Source organism: Bradysia coprophila, chromosome IV, assembly GCF_014529535.1.
Source record: "Bradysia coprophila strain Holo2 chromosome IV, BU_Bcop_v1, whole genome shotgun sequence".
Classification (NCBI taxonomy): Eukaryota; Metazoa; Arthropoda; class Insecta; order Diptera; family Sciaridae; genus Bradysia; species Bradysia coprophila.
In genome coordinates, this window is record NC_050738.1 from 10,776,541 (window position 1) to 10,794,818 (window position 18,278).

At 35.2% G+C, this 18,278-nt stretch overlaps 2 protein-coding genes and 1 long non-coding RNA gene across 4 annotated transcripts; 2 read left to right on the plus strand and 1 right to left on the minus strand.

The window, feature by feature from the left end:
• The first annotated feature begins 530 nt into the window (after nucleotides 1–530).
• Nucleotides 531–17,905, plus strand: LOC119066207 (DNA-binding protein D-ETS-6-like). 2 transcript variants are annotated; one of them, XM_037168529.1, is made up of 4 exons: nucleotides 531–879; nucleotides 943–1,197; nucleotides 14,230–14,467; nucleotides 16,725–17,905. In XM_037168529.1, the coding sequence occupies exons 1-4, from the start codon at nucleotides 813–815 to the stop codon at nucleotides 17,086–17,088; spliced, it is 924 nt and encodes a 307-aa protein (XP_037024424.1). In that variant the 5' UTR covers nucleotides 531–812; the 3' UTR covers nucleotides 17,089–17,905. The 2 variants fall into 2 exon arrangements, with proteins under 2 accessions (XP_037024424.1, XP_037024423.1); XM_037168528.1 differs by having other exon boundaries at nucleotides 532–1,197.
• Nucleotides 2,992–10,920, plus strand: LOC119066208. The gene is made up of 3 exons (XR_005085717.1): nucleotides 2,992–3,003; nucleotides 3,671–3,673; nucleotides 10,800–10,920. It is a non-coding gene; the product is annotated as an uncharacterized LOC119066208 (long non-coding RNA).
• On the minus strand, nucleotides 8,428–10,383 carry LOC119066205 (facilitated trehalose transporter Tret1-like). Its single transcript, XM_037168524.1, has 8 exons — nucleotides 10,244–10,383; nucleotides 9,954–10,189; nucleotides 9,754–9,884; nucleotides 9,347–9,684; nucleotides 9,208–9,276; nucleotides 9,027–9,147; nucleotides 8,742–8,967; nucleotides 8,428–8,685 (listed from the first exon to the last, which is right to left on the minus strand). The coding sequence occupies exons 1-8, from the start codon at nucleotides 10,290–10,292 to the stop codon at nucleotides 8,467–8,469; spliced, it is 1,389 nt and encodes a 462-aa protein (XP_037024419.1). The 5' UTR covers nucleotides 10,293–10,383; the 3' UTR covers nucleotides 8,428–8,466.
• Nucleotides 17,906–18,278: the final 373 nt, after the last annotated feature.

Here is an 18,278-nt window from a genome sequence, read left to right on the forward strand (position 1 = left end):
TAAAAAACCTTGCAGAAGAGGCCATTAAATTGTATCATTGGTAATTTAGGTCAAGTCAGCACACACGCACGATAATCCATAACAGATCAAAGAGTTTGCTGACGAATTTTCCGAGAAAATCCATTCAAATTAACATTAATATTAACCAATCGATCAAAACACCAACACAACAACCTCATAAAACTCGATCAAGAGAGAAATTATACCCACAGCGTTACACCACGCTTTAACGCATATCATTCAAACAGTTAATTTGTGTAAACATCCATTTGGAACTTACAATATTTTTACTACGTTGACTCATCATCATTCAATGGAAAACAGCTCATTCATAAATATTTGAATACACGTAACATGTGTAGCGGTCGAGACGAAACAGAGTTAATAAAAAGTCTCTCACGATACTCTTTTCAGAGATCCGTATTTCAAACCACCTTTGCTACATGATCTTTTTATCTCTTTTTCTTTCACTGTACGTGATCAGTCAGTGACATGCTCATTCTTTTAAATGTATTTTTCGGTTAAAATGCTCACACAGAGCTTTAGTTCAATTTTTGAAAGCACTTTGGTGAAATCATTACCGCAAACTTTATGTTCCTGTTCTTGTATATCTAGTCAGTTATCGCGAGGCTTTGACGGGCGAACAAGTGATGCTCAATAAGTTAAATTCTATCTGTGAAATGGTTGAAAGGATTTAAGATTTTTTGAAGACGGTCGATCAATTACCCAGTGTACGTAATTGTGATGGATAGTGTAATTACCGATTATTGTGAAATGATTAAATTATCGATCAAAGTTTTTAAAGCGAAATCATGCAAAATGATTCATTAGAAAATGTCGCTAGCAGTGCCGAAGATGTGATAAACGTTGAAGCAAATAGTAATGCCATTGCATCCTCCTTCGATGATAATGTAGACGATGAAGAAATTCATCTACCCACAGATCCTACCGAATGGAGTTCAGACAATATCAAAGCATGGATTTCATGGGTGACCAAGGAGTTCAAATTAGAACCGACGCCGGATTGTAATCGATTTCCGTTGAATGGAAGCGAATTAGTTGAATTTACGCGAGCTGATTTTTGGGTTTGCGCCGGTTCTAAGTTGGGTGGTAATACGTTAGCCAAACACTTAGCTTATCTACAGTATACGGCTACTGGACGATGTACGAGCCCATTGAATAATGATAATGATCCAGGTAAGGTGCTATTTTTCGCTATATTGTTCTTTAGTTCCATTTCTCGTTGGAGAATAGTAATCCAAGTGATAATCTCGTTTAATCGGTTTTCACCCACCCTTGAATTTCATCTATTTGAAGAGATGGGAAAGATGTTATCGGTCCTTGCAGCTTAAATTATACTAAACACATATGTGTGTGCCGTAGAGCATAAAGTATCCGAAAGGAAATTTATGACTCTCAATTCCGATTCAAATCTGTAATCGAATTCGTGTGTGAGGACTGGTCAGTTAAAGTAGTGGGATTCTTTGAAAATATTTTCTTTCTGTCTTCAATGTTGCGAGCAATGTTGCTTGTGATTAGAACATTTTAAGAACCGCACTAAGTGAAACGAAAAGTTAGAATCCCGTAACTAAATAGTTCACCCCTTTATACCCTACCCTTTCTTACACGATACGTCTACATAAGTTTGCTCTGTTATTTGTAACGAAAAAAATCTGTTTCGCGCCATAAAATTAATTGTCAGGGCCAAGGTTCTGAAAGAACAGGTTAAGGTAACTCTGAGTTGATCACGAAGGCGTCAACGGCTACGAAGTTTATATGAAAAGGGCAACTTAAAAAAAACAAAGTTCCGAACTTTTCTAAAAAAAAAACATTTGCTTCAAGTTGATTTCACACACAGTCTGTACTGAGTGCGTTTATCAATTTCGGAGTCACCCACCTTTGTGGTTGTCTTAACCTGTTCTTTCAGAATCTTGGTCAGGGCATGTTTTGTAGGAATTTTTCAGAGGTTGCTTTCTTTGGTCCAGTTATCTGTCTTGACAAGTAAGCTAGAAAAATTACTTTGATGTAAATGCCAAAACTTCAGATTAACCTCCAAGCAAAGAGTACCTGTTCCTGTTGTCTGATTCTCAGTTTTTTAGGTAGACTTAAAAAATTTAAATAAATCCGAAAAGTCCAGTGCATGTAGTGAAAGCGCCAGGAACTGATTTCGATCTTACAATTCTCTTACGCCAGTCATCTGGTATCAAGAATGACGACAAGAATAAGTAATGAGATCCGGCTAGTGCTGTCTTATATTGCGGAATTTTTGATAAAATTATTGAAGTGCTAGATTTTGTATCAACCACTAGAATAGTTTTGTTCAACGAAGAAAAAAAAGTTGTAAATTGCATTTTGATGGTCTTGAGAAAATGCAATTTCCCACTTTTTCCCGGAGGTAAAACATCGATTTTTCACAGTAGTTCCAGTGAAAATCACCATAAATGCCAGTAACAGATTTGGTTGCGTATCGCTTTTGCCGTATTTCTAAAGCTTAATTTATGGTTGGCAAGTAGAATCAGAATACCTTCTTTATAACAATCTAAATCTCTACCCTAAAGTGAAAAATCTAATGCTCAATCAATTAAGAAAAAGCCAATTGAATTCTGAGCCGGGTACGAATTTACTCATCATGATGTTGCTGGCTTGACGATAGTCGAACTTGTAAATAATTCTTTCAAATGGTTAATTTAATGGACCCTTTTTCCACACACAACCACCTAATAAAATCTATTCATACCTCGATTCGAACTCGTTTTATTAACTAAGGAAAACAATCGCCCGTCGGGAATATATACATAACATGATAATCTGTTGATAGGTCAATATATTGCACTGAATGTATGAATGAAATGAGAATTGGTCGACTTCTGCTTTTTGTAGGAGTTTTTGCTGTACATTTTTATGTGTAAAATCGTGTATAAGGGAGGAAGGAAATTATTGCAATAATTTTCCGGTGATTTTCGGATTTTTGAAAAGCGTAATGGATGAGAGTAATTTATAAGCGTAGGGGAAGGATAAATGCAATATTTATTCAATCGTTCTGTAGATTGTGCTGGACATGTAAATATTATTTATCTGTTAACCCTCTTTATTAACTTAATATAGTTAACTATGGCAAGGAGGATGAATAATGTAATGCCCGAAAGAAAACCAAAATTAAATCTAGTGACGCAAAGAAGCCTTCATCATGACCGTAATTTAGTCACAAAAAAGAATATTTTGAAGTTCTTTGAATTTACATTTACCGTCGACTGAAAATGCAAAAGTTTCGTTGTTTTTACCTCGAAAAACTCAAATCAACCGAAAACGTTTTCACCCACAAACGAAGAAATTGCCTCACTCTTTCCGAATAAATAAATAACTTAAGTGAGAAACGAAAATCTTTTCTTCGGTGTGCTGTTATATAAAGACACCACATCCTTCCTTGTTCCTTCCACTACCTAATAGCTTTTCCTTCCTGAACTTTATGGACTTTCTCATCTTTTCCATTTTCCAAACGACGACCCCATGGGGCGATTTTCATCGTAGGTATAATGACAGTAATATTATCATCATCACAGCTAAGGAACGAAGCAAGATATATACAACACACGCCGAAGAACTTTTACATCACATTCACGTTCATCTGATTGTGTTATAGTCAAGCTCATAAGAAGTGGAATAAATTTAGAGTGTATAACAATGTATATACACTAAGCATCAGCAGCTCTGGTAATCCCCATCAAAAGTCATTTATTTTATTTGTACAAAACATTTTGCCTCAACGTATATACGTTCGTACAGAAAGAAAGAAGCATCCAAAATTGAGCGTCGGTTGAAAAGCGATACATCGTTTTTAGATGCATCGAATAACGGACATAATACCTAATAATAGTTTTAAATTTAATAATTGCACAACGGGATGTCCTTCCTGTTGTTTTCTCTGTTTAAATCTGCACTCCCTCTCCTAAGAAGTTAATCGTTTTGTCAAACAACGAAAGGTATGTGTTAAAACTATATATCCTATAGCTACGTTGACGTGCGTCGACCAGATTGTTTATGCTACCGATGAGTAAAAACCACCCCCTTTTCAATATTCGCGCTCAATTTCGTTCACCAACCGAAAAAAAAGACAATATTGCCTCCAGTATATTATAATGTACGATTTGATTCAATTGAAAGGGATTTTCTATTTTCTATTCCACGTCTACCACACACTGTGACGGGTAATAATGAATTTATAACATTTTAGGCATAATATCATCGTCGTTTTTCGGTATATATACATACAACAGAAATATAATTTCACAATAAAGGGACTTATGGTGTCAAGTGGGTTTAAATGTGGTATTTGAGGGTTAAACAAATCGGTTTTATTTTTTCGAAAAATGTCGTTGTTGTTGCGACTAAGAACATTTGAACTTTGACTATGATAATTCAATTCAAATGGAGTGTAGGTGTTATGTGTGCCATTGTTTTCTTAAGCAATATCGAGTGAGAGTTCGTTATGCAATTTTTTTTTATTGGTACGTGTAAATCCAGACATTAGGGTATTCTAAGATTAGCAAGATAGACCATGAATGATAGACCACTGGTAACTGATAAAACAACCCTATCTAATCAAAAGAAAAATACGGAATACGAATCTATTACTTCTTTTGATGCGTTTCTGAAAGTTTTATACAGAATCTTCTACTTGCTTAGTTTTATCATACATTTTTCTATACAAGAACACATACGTACAGTAGGAACATACACATTCAGTCCCATTTGTAACTTACCAAGCATTGCAGCTTTTACGTCTTGGTGCCAAAGACCATTTTTGAAAATATTCATTATTAGCGCCAAATGGTCATTTTGGCACAAAACGTTTTTTTCTGTAGACCTTCCGCTATTTTTTTTTGCTCTATGTTCACTTGCCGAAAGTGTCGGCTTGTGAAAAGACGGTACTGTTGCCAAAGCTGATCTTTACTATTTTGATTATGTCAACTTTTGAGTACCAGCAAACTGTTTGAATGAATTCTCCTGGAATATAGTGACAGAATGCTCATACATATGACACACATCATATATTTGTGGCATGTGGTAAATGAAGCACGTAGTACTGATAGTTTTCATTAAGATGGTTTGGTAGAACAGCAGCATCCTTTCAATTTCTCGATAGTGTCTCAAAAGTTGACGGAATCAAAAAAGTAATGATGCATTAAGATTAGCCTTAAACAGGTGTGTATTTTGGTAAAAATCGATCCACCCTAATAGCCAATGCTTATTGTTGACCTGGCTATCGTTAGCCCTGGTACCTATCAAAATTTTGATTTCAACGTTCGCTGTCATCCAGACTATTTTTTGACAAATTATTCCAATTCTTCTAACTCGGTTGGAAAAAAACGTTTCAAATTTTCAAAAAAATTTAGTATCAAATCTCCAAAGACAATAGATTTGAGACCGTGGGAATGTGCACTTCGAGCCTTTGAACCTTTTTTTTACTACAGTCACACTGACAAAAAAGAGTTGAAAATCTGACCTGTTGCAGGTAACTTCGTCTCCAGGTAACCTGCAATCGCTGCAACAGCTGTAGCTCTCCATTCAGCTGATCCACAGAAAGAATAAAAACTGTTTATACGTCTTTACACGGTTTTACCACTACCACGCGCGTGCTTGTAGCGGCTCAACCGTATAAACAAGTATTAACAGTTTTAATTGTATGTGTGGATAAGCTGGAAAACAGCTGAAGCAAATTCATGCTGAAATTTCACTACCTCCGACTGTATGGTGAAAATTCAACGAGACATACATGGGAGTTGGACGACATTTTGCGTTTTCCTAAAAGAATTAATCTGTATTTACGGGTGAAAATATTCCAACGCATCAGAATTTCGTTTTTATTCTCATAGCTTGTTCAAAGTAACTACATTTACGAAAAACTAAAATCTGAATCGACTTGTAAAAGATGAGAGAGAGAATATATCCTTGTTGAAATTCTTCTGGTAAAGAATCACAACCGAAAACGGTGGACGCATGCACCTTCTACATTTTCCGTCGATGATGGATAGAAACAATTTTCTTACATTGCATTGAGTTGTTAAACGCTCGATTGACCGTGCCGCGTGCAGACGTGTATGTGTGCGATGTGAGTAAGTCGTAACGAGAAAAGAGTGAATTCAGTGGAAAATGAAATACTTAACTCTGTCTAATAATATATTTTAAAAATTAATTCGTTGCCATTCTTTGACAATTATGTGGTTTTTCGGTAAACAACATTTGCGTATTGTTTAAATAAAATTATGAAATGACTAGTGTCGGTGTGGACGTGGGTGTAATGTGGCGCCTTTCAGAGGATTTTAATAGAAGATTCGTGGCAAGGGTTCAACATCATCACAGACCTGCAGTTTCTATGTTATATAATGGTAAAAACTGTTTATTCAAACTTTTACAGACTGTTAGGTCATCTCTGTTATCGGCCCAATCATATATAGCAAAATATATGTTAAACATAATGACGTAATAGATTTTGAATAAATTTGTTAAAAATATTAAGATCGAAAGAATGATTAGGCTCTATGATGGAAATAAATGCTTGATATGATAAGTTCTCATGGTATCCTTATCAAAACCAAATACTTTTACCACACACAAATTATTTGTTTTTTATATTTGTGAATATGATTCACCGTACAACATTTTTTCAAGTAAAAAAAAACATCCACAGTCACTTTTTACACGTTCATTAGCTGCTTGAGACATACAAAATAGATTCGGACTAATAAAGCAATTCGAATAAAATTGGCGCCTTTGACTTGCTCACATTATTAAATTTTTCGTGAATCTATTCGATGTGCAAAACACAAACGAATAAATTTAAATAATAATCATGTGTAACCTATACGGAACGTTTTTGATGACGTTATGCGTATTTTCCAAGAAAAATTTTGAAAGGTCGAAGTCAAATGAGAAAATGTTGTTTAGGATTTATATTTTTATCATTTTCGGCGATATTGTGACACAACTCTTGATCATGAATTATTGTCGTTGTTTGTCTTGTGCACATTTCATTTTCAGACTTATTACTGTGGAATTATATGAAGTGTTGTTGAATCTGATAACGATGTCAGTTCCATGTTGAGTGCATACTGTACAAAATAGGATTTAAAAAAAAATTGTTGACAAAACCGTTTTCTGTGATAATTTTCCCTTTCAGACCGAGGGGTGACGCACTTCCATTTAATCCATTAAATCCATTTAATCCATTTAATCCATTTAATCCAAAAAAAAAATTTTTGTTTTACCGAAATAATTAGGCTACCCACCTGAAAAATTTGTAAAGTAATTGCGAAAAATAGATTTGCACGATCACCAGCTCGTTTAAGTACTCGTGAGGTAAAGGATTTTTTTTTTGTTAAAAATGGTATTAAATTTATTTTATCCATTTAATCCATTTAATCCATTTAATCCACTTTACACCAAAAACTCCTAAAAGTGGATTTTTTTCTCTTTTTTACATTGTACTATGAGTTGTAGTACGTGGTTCGATCAAAATCAACAATTTTTAAGACTTTTACAGTATTTTGTAAAATGAAGTTTTTTCGTATTTAATCCATTTAATCCAATTTTTATTCCATTTAATCCATTAAATCCATTTAATCCATTAAATCCATTTAATACCATTTAATCCATTTAATCCATTTAATCCATTTAATCCATTTAATCCATTTAATCCATTTAATCTAGAAGTGAGTTACCCCTCGTTTCAGACGGTCGCTTAATCGCTTAATTTTATCGTCTCATCATTGTGATAAAGCCAAGAAAATCCAGAAGTATATTAGTGCGTGTTTTGATATTTCTTGTTTTTGCTAGTAAAATTTTAGTCCGAAACGAAGGTTTCTTAGGAGGCAAAACAAGAAACTAACAGAATTTGCCTAGAAATAAGATGTTCATGCCCACTGTACGTTTGTAAACCGTGAAACAGAGCAGAGATGATTCCATTAAAGAAAAACTTATTTGTAAATGTGTTTCTACCGTCGGTATTTTCCATTGTCGTAAATATTTCATCATGGTGCTAATAAAATATATCAGCTACAACAACACTGCAGAGTGTTATGGGACAATCACATCCGATCAATTTTGTATGGCTTGGGGTGAAATAGTTACTTATGACATCGAGTGCAAAATACTTTGCACCGAGATTCTCACTCTATGCATGCCACAAAGGCGTCTAAAGTTTGCAAATTTTGCATATTATGCTAAGTGGCATAAATAGCTTTGTTCGCGCTGCAAATGTAAATCAATTTTCGCAGTCCTTGGCATGAAAAGTTTTACACTAGCCAAAAAAATCACTTTCTCCCTTAATACGTAAACAACTATTTCATTTTGTAACTTTGTCATTTGTTACCAACTTCAGCTAGACTTTGTTTGAATCTCACTATAGATATGAAAAACTTCGAGTGCTTTAAAACTTATCTCTGATATAATTTCTAATTTACATTTCTACTACTTTTCCAAAGCTTGACGAATTTCGTTGAAACTTTTCCCTTTCGTTTCCGGCATATAAAATAGAACGAATGCTGCTCCGACGAAACACGATCCGGAAAAAAATAAAATGCAACCATGTAGTCCCATGGCTACGACTAGCGATGGAAAGCAATAAACTGTGATGAATGCGAGTGCCCAAGATACACATATGCACAACATTGCTCCAAAAGTTCGTAGCTTAAAATGATTTAGTTTTAACGGTCGAAATTTCGTTATGACATTAACGAGCTTACTTTATCGGGCATTAATTCAGAAATGATGACAGTGAGTAACGGAATTATGCCACAAGCTGCTGTAAATAGCATTGAAGAAAAGGTGACGATAGGAATCCAGCCATACTCGGACGTTTCATATCCTAAAGACGTTAAATATGAATAAATACCAAATATGAATAGAGACAGTCCAGTAGACAGGGATGACGTTGTTAGTAATGGTTTCCTTCCGAGTCGGTCGACCAAACTTTAAAAAAAAATTCATTTTAAATTGAAGGCTACAAACTTTAGTCCTAAAATTCTTACAGTGTTGAGCAGTAAGTGCCAATTAGTTGAATAAGGCCAACGAAAATTGCAGCAACGTTAGGAGATAACTGAGAACCAGCCTGTGCGAAGATGGAGGCTGTGTAATTCATCATCACAAACACTGAAACGTTGTTTCTCAAGAAAATTATCTGTTATAAACGGCGGTTCTAAAATAACAAACCACCGGAGAATGAATGCAGAAGAACTGTCAACAATCCGATCAAAAATGCTTTCCACGTAGACCTTTGCTCTGGAAAATAAAATTGAACTTTTTAAGTATCGTAGGCCAATCCCTGATTTTATTCACCGGAAACACATACGGAAGTCTTTCCACGTAATATTGCTATCTGAGCCACGGTCCACTTTTGTATTAATGAGCTTATCCAACTCAATCTGATAAAAATCTAAATTCTGTTTCGACATTCTATGAAAGTTGCGATATATCTGCAGCGCGTTCACAGCATCATTCACTTTATTTTTTCTAAGCAAATGAATGGGTGATTCCGGAAAGAAAATGAACGTAGCAAAGCTTATGACTGGAAACCACAGTGCACATTTAGGGATGGTAAAGAAAGATAGATAATGGCCGGCAATAAATCCTAATAAAATTCCAAAATTCACTGATAACACCAACAACGAGCCTAATTTTCCACGAATACTGCAAAATAAGCGAGTTTTACTGTAACATGGTGGATATCTGGGTAGTGATACATTTATGTGCACCTACCGATCTTCTGCAATTTCAGCTGTATAAACTGGTATAACGACAAACACTCCACCAGAACCAAAGCCTGCGAGAAATCGGGATACACAAAGTAAAGTTGCATCCGTTGCAGCAAGTATAAGTATCCAACTCGCCTATCAAAAACAGCTACGATTGAGAATTGCTTCTCTTGTAATGCTCGTCAACTGACAAAAAATTCTTACAAAATGTGGTAAAGCTAAGGCCAATAATGTCTTCTTCCTTCCAAAAATATCTGCCATTGGGCCAGTTACCATAGTTCCCACAAGACCTCCCAGGCCTAACAACGAAGTAATCCACGATATCTGTGAATCCGTCATTGGAATTCCATAGTTTATTGGTGTTTCAAGTGATTTCAATGTCGGAATACTTGACGAAGACCAGGCGGTGGCCATACCATAACTAATACTTAGCAAATTCACTAAAACATTTTAATTCAGTTTGTACAAAAAAAAATTATTCCGATAAAACTGACTGCTAAAAACTGCTAGGTACTGATTAATCACGGATGAGGTGCAACACATTTTTTGTTCTTAGCGATTAGACGTTGCATTTCACAATGTAACCTCTAGCTTGATAAAACGATAATCTTTCCCACAGAAGACATGGAATATGCTAAGCTAAATTTGATTACTTAAGCGATTATGTTGTAAATTTTGGGAAATCGTATATTAGATAAGCGTAAATGAGTTGTGATGCATGCGCGTCTCGTTACCACCATGCAAATAGATATCAAACTGTTTGATCAGATTGATAAAAGAAGTCACTTATCATTATTACGCGTGTACTAAATTACGGAAGCGGTTCAAGACTCGTGTCCTGGTAATATCTGACACAGCAAGTGGTTTTTCACAGGACAATAGTTATTTTCCTTGCGCATGCTGAAATGCCTATTAAGCGAATGAGAGCTGGAGGCGAGTTCTGGAATCAAATTCTCTGAAAAAGGCTTTCAGTATAAGTTAGGGCGAACAACGTTTTTCCTGAATGACGTAGGAAAAACGCGACAAAGTTCGATATTTTAACAACACTAGTTGAGAGCGCTCACCCTTGGCAAACTTCTAGCCTACATGTGTGCGCAAAAATATTCGTTTTTTGATGATTTCTCTGAACCAAAAACTTTTTCTGAAAAAGTAAAACCATTAAAGCACATTTTGCAAAGGTTAATCCAAGTTGGATAACTTATCAACCTCCAACCAATTTTTCCTTCAAAAATAACACATTTTTGCATGGTTTAATGGTTTTACTTTTTCAGAAAAAGTTTTTGGTTCAGAGAAATAATCAAAAAACGAATATTTTTGCGCACAAATGTAGGCTAGAAGTTTGCCAAGGGTGAGCGCTCTTAAGAAACACGAGCGTGGAAAAGTTGAAAAGTCGAGTTTTTATGTGAAATTTGTTGATAAGAAGCAAAGCCGAGTGTCGCGCGAAACCGTGACTTTTCAATTTTTTTTCCGAGGTACGATGCTAAGGGCACCGAAAAAATGCTACATTGATGAAAATGAACGGTTTTCGGTGCAAGTGGATATGTTTTGCATACTACATTCAACAAAAATCGTACTTTTCATGTTCCAAGTACTACTAGTCATGTTCCGACGCCTTCAGCATGTAATAGTGCATTACTCAACTGTGGGAGAATTATTTGGTGATCCTTATCGCCCGAGTGGATAAACAAGTTATCCCGCAGACACATAACTTACTCAACAAAGAAACCAAAAAACGAAACCAAAATTTGCAGAATAAAGTAACGTCTAAGGAGGGGTTCTTTTGAAAAACAGCCTACCGAAATCGAACGCATTTTCTATTGGAATTTTTTTATATGTACCTAGAAAGGACCTCGACCCTAGAAGCCGAAACCACTTTCAAAATTTCTTTTGGAAGCTTGTGTGGCTAGTGGGAGGTGATCAAAAACCGAAAATTAGCACTTTTCTTATAAAAATTTCTCCACTTACACGAGCCGTAGAGGGTCGAGTGGGGTGTCATTAGAAAGATTAAACGTACTATTGAGCCGAATAGGGACTTCTTCTTCTTCTTCTTCTTTTTCAGCCTGTTTCTATCCACTGCTGGATGTAGGCCTCTCCAACTTCTTTCCATTTCGTACGATCCATTGCCATTTGCTTATTGGTTTTAAAATTCATCCACACTGAAATATGTGCAGTTAAAGTTTTCAACGGAAGACTTACACTGTTCTTACTGAAACTTCTCGAGGTACACAAAACGTACAAGGTCGTGTGGGGTATCGTTTGAAAGGTAATTTTATGTGCTTTAGGACCAAATAGGGTCTTATGTGGTTTGGATGCATCTACGATGAAATAGAAGTTGAAATGTTTAAGCGTCTACATATCATCGTAGGTAAAATTCAAGGTAAAATTCATATAAATAACTCGGGATAAAAATGAAAAGTGTCGAGAAAGTCACACGAAAACACTCTTGTTTTCATCTCCAGTTCTGTAAATTCCTCTGGCAGTGAATGAATACTACCCAATCATAAACATACGATCTATAAATGAATATGTTCGGAACTTGACAGTAGAGTTCCGATTATATCTGGTTAAGCTATTTTCGCACCTTTAAGAGAACATTTTTCTCGTTAAAGTGTAAGAATAGTTTAAGGGGCTAAAAGGCATCGGGGAATCTGGCACACGCGATTATAGTATGCGTCCTTTTACTGCATGTAACGAAAAGTCATGACTGTGCCAGATTCGCTCCTTAGAGGTGAATTTCGCACACCATCAATTTGTATGGTGTGCCAAATTACCCCACGCCGGCTAAAAAAGCATTTTTTGTGGAGACAATTATTCGAGGATGGTGCACGATATTTTCTTAAGGCACTAAACTTTGAACTTCATTCACTCATCATTTATTACACATTAAGGTTCAAGCTTTTATGTTTATGTTTCAGTTAAATCAATCAATCATAATTAATCTCAAGTTTTCAATAAATCAATATGTTTTCAAAAGGTTCTGTTCACTTGAGAGTCTATCCTAGGATTCCGAGAAGGAGAAGATTGAATGTAGCAAGTTCGAACCAAAAAATCTGCTTCCTCAATTACTGTGAGCTCGTACACGCCAGATAGTTATAAAATAAAAAAAAATCCGCAAAAATATTTGTCCGTCATGGAAATGCTTTATCGACGCAATATACGAGGACTTTATCTCACGATGTGAATAGCGATGCCTTTCAACACTGTCACCTTATTTAATACATATCACTAAAATAACAATCAAATCTGTTAAGTACTTCGTCTGAACTAAGTGTTTCCAGCACATTGATACAACTTTTTCTTCGTTAAGTTTTAACATACTTTTAAGGCAGTTTCTGTCTAATGAAATTTTAAAACCAATTGAAGAAGTAAATGTCCTCTTTACTAAAGCTAACATTATCCAACGTAGATGTTTTATAGTCAGGTCTTAGTCCCATTGAGAAAGGTTATCCAACGTTTTTCAAATGATATGTTTCGTAGAGATAAAAATTCATTTTATTTATTATCGAGCGAATGTATTTCGAGTCTTCAAAATATAATTTGTATTTATCATATATTTATGAAGAAATGATCATACAACCTCTAATTTCTAATTATGAATTTTAGGACGAATCTACACATGGCTAAATTGTTGCCTACATTTCGGGGCAAAATTATTATTATTTTGATGATAATTTTGGACTCGCTTCCTTTTTCGAAAAAGTACGACCATCGTTTGGTGTTAAAATGTGTGAGCTTTCAGTAAAAATTTAAATGTAGATAGATGTAAATAGATATATTGCGTAAACGCATTGAGACTAATCTACATATGGTTAAATTGTTGCCTACATTTCGGGGCAAAATCATTATTATTTTGATGATAATTTCGGACTCGCACCTTTTTTCAAAAAAGTACGACCATCGTTTGGTGTTAAAATGTGTGAGCTTTCAGTAAAAATTTAAATGTTTGTGATGATGTAACCTCAGTTCGAGAAAACTCAATATTTCACGAAAATTGACACATATTTTGAGTTTTTTTCGGAGTTGGGTAACATCACCACAAACATTTAAATTTTTGATGAAAACTAACACATTTTAACACCAAACGATGGTCGTACTTTTTTGAAAAAAGGTGCGAGTCCGAAATTATCATCAAAATAATAATGATTTTGCCCCGAAATGTAGGCAACAATTTAGCCATATGTAGATTAGTCTCAATGCGTTTACGCAATATATCTATTAACTGAACACATTCCATTCTAACTCCGTTCTACGAACAACAACGACCACATTCAGAATTTATGAATATTTCATGGGAGAATATCCAAAACCATATCTTATACACACGCTTTTGCCTCGTACCATACAGTGTTAATATATCAAAAAAAAAAAGACTTTATACGCCGTCGCGTGTTTATCTCTCTTTAACGTTAACCCATCCAACGAAAACACTATCCATCTCAAGAGACATCCAATAACATCATCTTCTCTTTTCTCTATGTAGATCCATATCAACTTCTTAACGCGGCGTCGCATCGATTGGTTTCACAGGGGTCAGGACAAATACAACTGTGGCAATTTTTACTTGAACTGCTCGCTGATTCGTCGAACGCATCATATATAACGTGGGAGGGGACAAATGGAGAGTTCAAACTAAATGATCCTGATGAGGTGGCACGAAGATGGGGCGAACGAAAAGCCAAACCAAATATGAATTATGATAAGCTAAGCAGAGCGCTAAGGTAAGTTGAACACTGAATTATTGCTCCGACAATGTATTTAGAGAAATTTCGCTCATTCACATTCCCATGGCTGTTATATTATGTCGAGACTATATTCGTTTAAAAACTTATTCAGTACATTTTCCGCTGGGACAATACATTTCATGTTTTGCTTACATGTCGTTGTAGATGAATTATATAACTCATTGATATATAGGTCGCACTGTTCTCAGCCTTTCCTAGTATTTTGCCGACGGGGAAAGGAAACCATACCTAACCTTTCAGCAAGCAAATCAAATAAACTAGAGGTCGTCGAAACTATTACTTAATTTGATATAAGTATTTTAGGTAGATTAAAATGAAATCTTTCACTTCATTTGTTTTAACTTGTTTTGAATACATAACACGCCGTCAGTTAAAGATCAAAATTTTTACTCAACGCAGTGTCTCCCCAATGAGATAAATAGGGCATTATTACGTGCTGTCAATAGTTATTTGTTTGCCGAGGGGAGAAAATAGGAAATTCCAACAAAATCGTTGTTTGTAACCAGAGCGAAGCGAGGACCACAATTTCGCTCAGGTTGAATTTCCCGTTTTACCCAGAGGTGAACACAACGTTTTTCATATTGTGCGTGACATTTATCATTTTTCTCCACGAAACAAAAAACAACAATTCACTACACCATTTTTGAAAACATAAATATAACGACAGTTGAAGTGAGAAAAGGTGTATTTTCTTACCACAGGAGAGAAAGTCGAGAAAGTGCTGCACTTTTCTCTCTAGAAACATCATTCGACCTATTGTCAAAAAAACGTAATTTTATCATAATCTAAGGCCTATTAAAAGAAGATAAGAGAAAAGAAGGTAGATCACACCGCGCAAATAAATTAGTTATTTGTCCAATGAGGATCAAAAGAGGTAGAAATTGCATTTCCATGGTGTTGTTTGGCTCCCAAACAAAAGCTCCCGAAGTTTCAGCTGTGAAAATTACTGTTTCCATGCCTTGGGCATACATTTTAGCATTTTTCTCTTCTCCCTCGGCATGAAAAGTTGCTGTGGACGGTTGATTTTAAGCACTAAAATAACTATTTTCATGTGTGCGGTGTGAACAACCTCATCTTTTCCCCTCAATAGACCATGAGAAAATTAAGTTTTGTTGAAGACTCGCTGCGCTCTGGCCGCAAAACATGGTCCTTCTTGGAATTTTCTATTTTCTACACTCGGTAAACAAATGACTATTTCTTTAGTTGAGTAAAACAGCGTGATGGAAAATAGATTTACTCGGGTGAATGTGTCCCTCGCTCAATGGCTCAGTAACACGCTCATTATTTCACTACACTGATCCTGAATATACAGGATCGTCCTTCATGATGCTATTAAATTACACGAATTTAAATTGCAAGCAGAGAAAGGTTCTATTACATTCTTCAAACAATGTTCGTCTTTTTTAACCAACTTAACCAACTTAATAACTACAAACTAAATCTTACAAGAAGGTATTACTGACAGTGCATAGGAATGCGGTTATGAACCGGATTTTTAACATTCCTTTAAAACGCATATATCGTGTGAAATAAATCAGTCGATCTCTCATGGAATGACTCATTCGATATAAAATTCACCAAGATTGGCTGGTAATGACTAACGTAATGGTAAATAACGTCTGCACACTTTTTGCTCATCTATTTCGCTCTCATCGCAATTACAAGGTAAAACGTTACGCGCGTACATATTGAACGAAAATGATCTGAATAAATTGAATGGATTATGGTGAGCGTGAGTCAGTGGTTTTTAATTTCAAAAGTAAAGAGAGGCATTGGATTTACTAGTTGTAATTATATGTTCGATATATTGAATGGAAAAAAAAATTCGAAGAATTTTTACGCGTTATGATGATGATGGGCATGGATGTTTGAGGAAGTTATTTATGATGACGAATGGTAATGTTAACCTTATGTTTAAATTCCACGAAATTGTGAACTATTTCCTAAAACTTTCAACATTTTTAAAATGAGTTTAATGTGACTAACAGCCAAATGTGAAACATTCTTTTCATCAATGAGTAACATCCAGTCTCTGTAGGTTAATCAAATCTTCAAAAGTATGTTTGTCTTCAAGAAATAATTGCCTTGTGTTTCTGTTTGTCGAGAAATAACGTCGAAAAAATGTAAAACTTCGAGAAATTGAGGAAAATAATTTCAGACTCGTTACAATGAGACAATATTGGAACAATACGCGTCTACCAGATGAACTTACAGCTCCATTCTCCCATTACAGATACTACTACGACAAAAACATCATGACGAAAGTGCACGGAAAGAGATATGCATACAAATTCGATTTTCATGGATTAATGGCAGCGTGCCAGCAACAGGCACAAGGCGATCCAACCGCAAATATGCTCTCGGCAGCTAACTATAAATACCATCAGCATCATCATCAATACCATCCTCAACAGTCCGATATTCCAACCACAATATCCAGTACATACGGTCCAACCGCTTCTTCATCATCATCGGCGTCGTCATCCCATCCGATTGTAAAACCTGCACCCAACCCACCAACTTTATTCGCTCCATCACCCTACTGGCCGTACTCACCGCCGTCTTTCGATCCACGACAATCTAATTCCTATAATTAGCTGTAATAATGAAGATGAAAAAATAGGGTTGCATTCCCGCTGTGCAAATGAATGTGAACATCTCTGAAATGACCGGTTTTAAGTACTTAGATTTTATTGTATAAACCGACGGACAGAAGGTAATAATATTTCGTAACATTAAATTTATTAGAGGCAATTAATATTATGACCTGGCTAAGTGAGTGGCGATCGTTAAATGACCCGTGTCCTTTGTGTAAGAATGTGTGAAAATACAAGTGGAGAATAACCCATGAGAAACAATAAATTGAACAATTGGTGTGCTAATTAAATCGCCATGTAATAGTTAAAGCTGTTAGATCTCCGTTAAGCATATCTTCGAATGTGTTGATACAAAATCTTGTACTTCATTAGTTTCAACGCACAGAAAAGAACACTTGCAGAGCTCATTGCTCAGTTTTGTCGTTGTTGTCGATAACAAAAATTAGGGAAAGCATATAGTACAAAGATGTTAAGTAAATGGATGGTATAATACTGTTTTATAGTCTTATGTCTACATACATACCTACATACCCACTCTTGAATGATCTTTGGTTGCTGGTTTAGTTTGTATAAATTCCTATTAAATGAATAGATAACTGGTAAGTTCCTTTTTAAATTGTTATATTTTTATGGAGTTCGTCTAAGCTACACCTAGTATACGTTACGTTTAAGTGTGAACACAAATCGGATCGATATGATCTCAAATTTGTTTTACTCTAAGTAGCAAAAGTGAAACGATAAAAGTGTAAATTAGTTTTTAAGAGATCATTTTGATTGTTTTCTAAAATTATAAGGAAATAAAAGAATCTTTGATTTATCATTGTGTAGCGTCCATATATAGTTGATTCTTCAAATGCTAAACGTCGTGAGGTAAGTCTTTTAATTTACTGAATCACTCGACCTTCATTTCATTTCATTTCATTTATTTCATCTTAAAAAAATTATGTTTACATGACCTGCGTAACTCTAGTTTGCACTAACAATTCAAAAGAGCTACTATAAGAGCTACTTGTAAGTTGTAGTACAGCTACATGGAATTATAAGATTCAACAACTTTAATCCAATTCAGTTTTTTTCATTCCATGTGCGACTTAGACGTTTCCACAAATGCCAATGCATCTTTTCAAATTTAGGAGGAAAATTATTCGTTTTTTGATGATTTCTCTTAACCAAAATCTTTTTTTGAAAAA

Coding starts and splice junctions, on each gene's coding strand:
- LOC119066207 (XM_037168528.1), top strand. CDS start 813: ATGCAAAATGATTCATTAGAAAATGTCGCTAGCAGTGCCGAAGATGTG. Junction 1,198..14,229: donor GAATAATGATAATGATCCAG/GTAAGGTGCTAT, acceptor TTCTCTATGTAG/ATCCATATCAACTTCTTAAC. Junction 14,468..16,724: donor AAGCTAAGCAGAGCGCTAAG/GTAAGTTGAACA, acceptor CTCCCATTACAG/ATACTACTACGACAAAAACA.
- LOC119066205 (XM_037168524.1), bottom strand. CDS start 10,292: ATGTGTTGCACCTCATCCGTGATTAATCAGTACCTAGCAGTTTTTAGC. Junction 9,277..9,346: donor TATTACGTGGAAAGACTTCC/GTATGTGTTTCC, acceptor TTTATTTTCCAG/AGCAAAGGTCTACGTGGAAA. Junction 8,686..8,741: donor CTGAATTAATGCCCGATAAA/GTAAGCTCGTTA, acceptor AATCATTTTAAG/CTACGAACTTTTGGAGCAAT.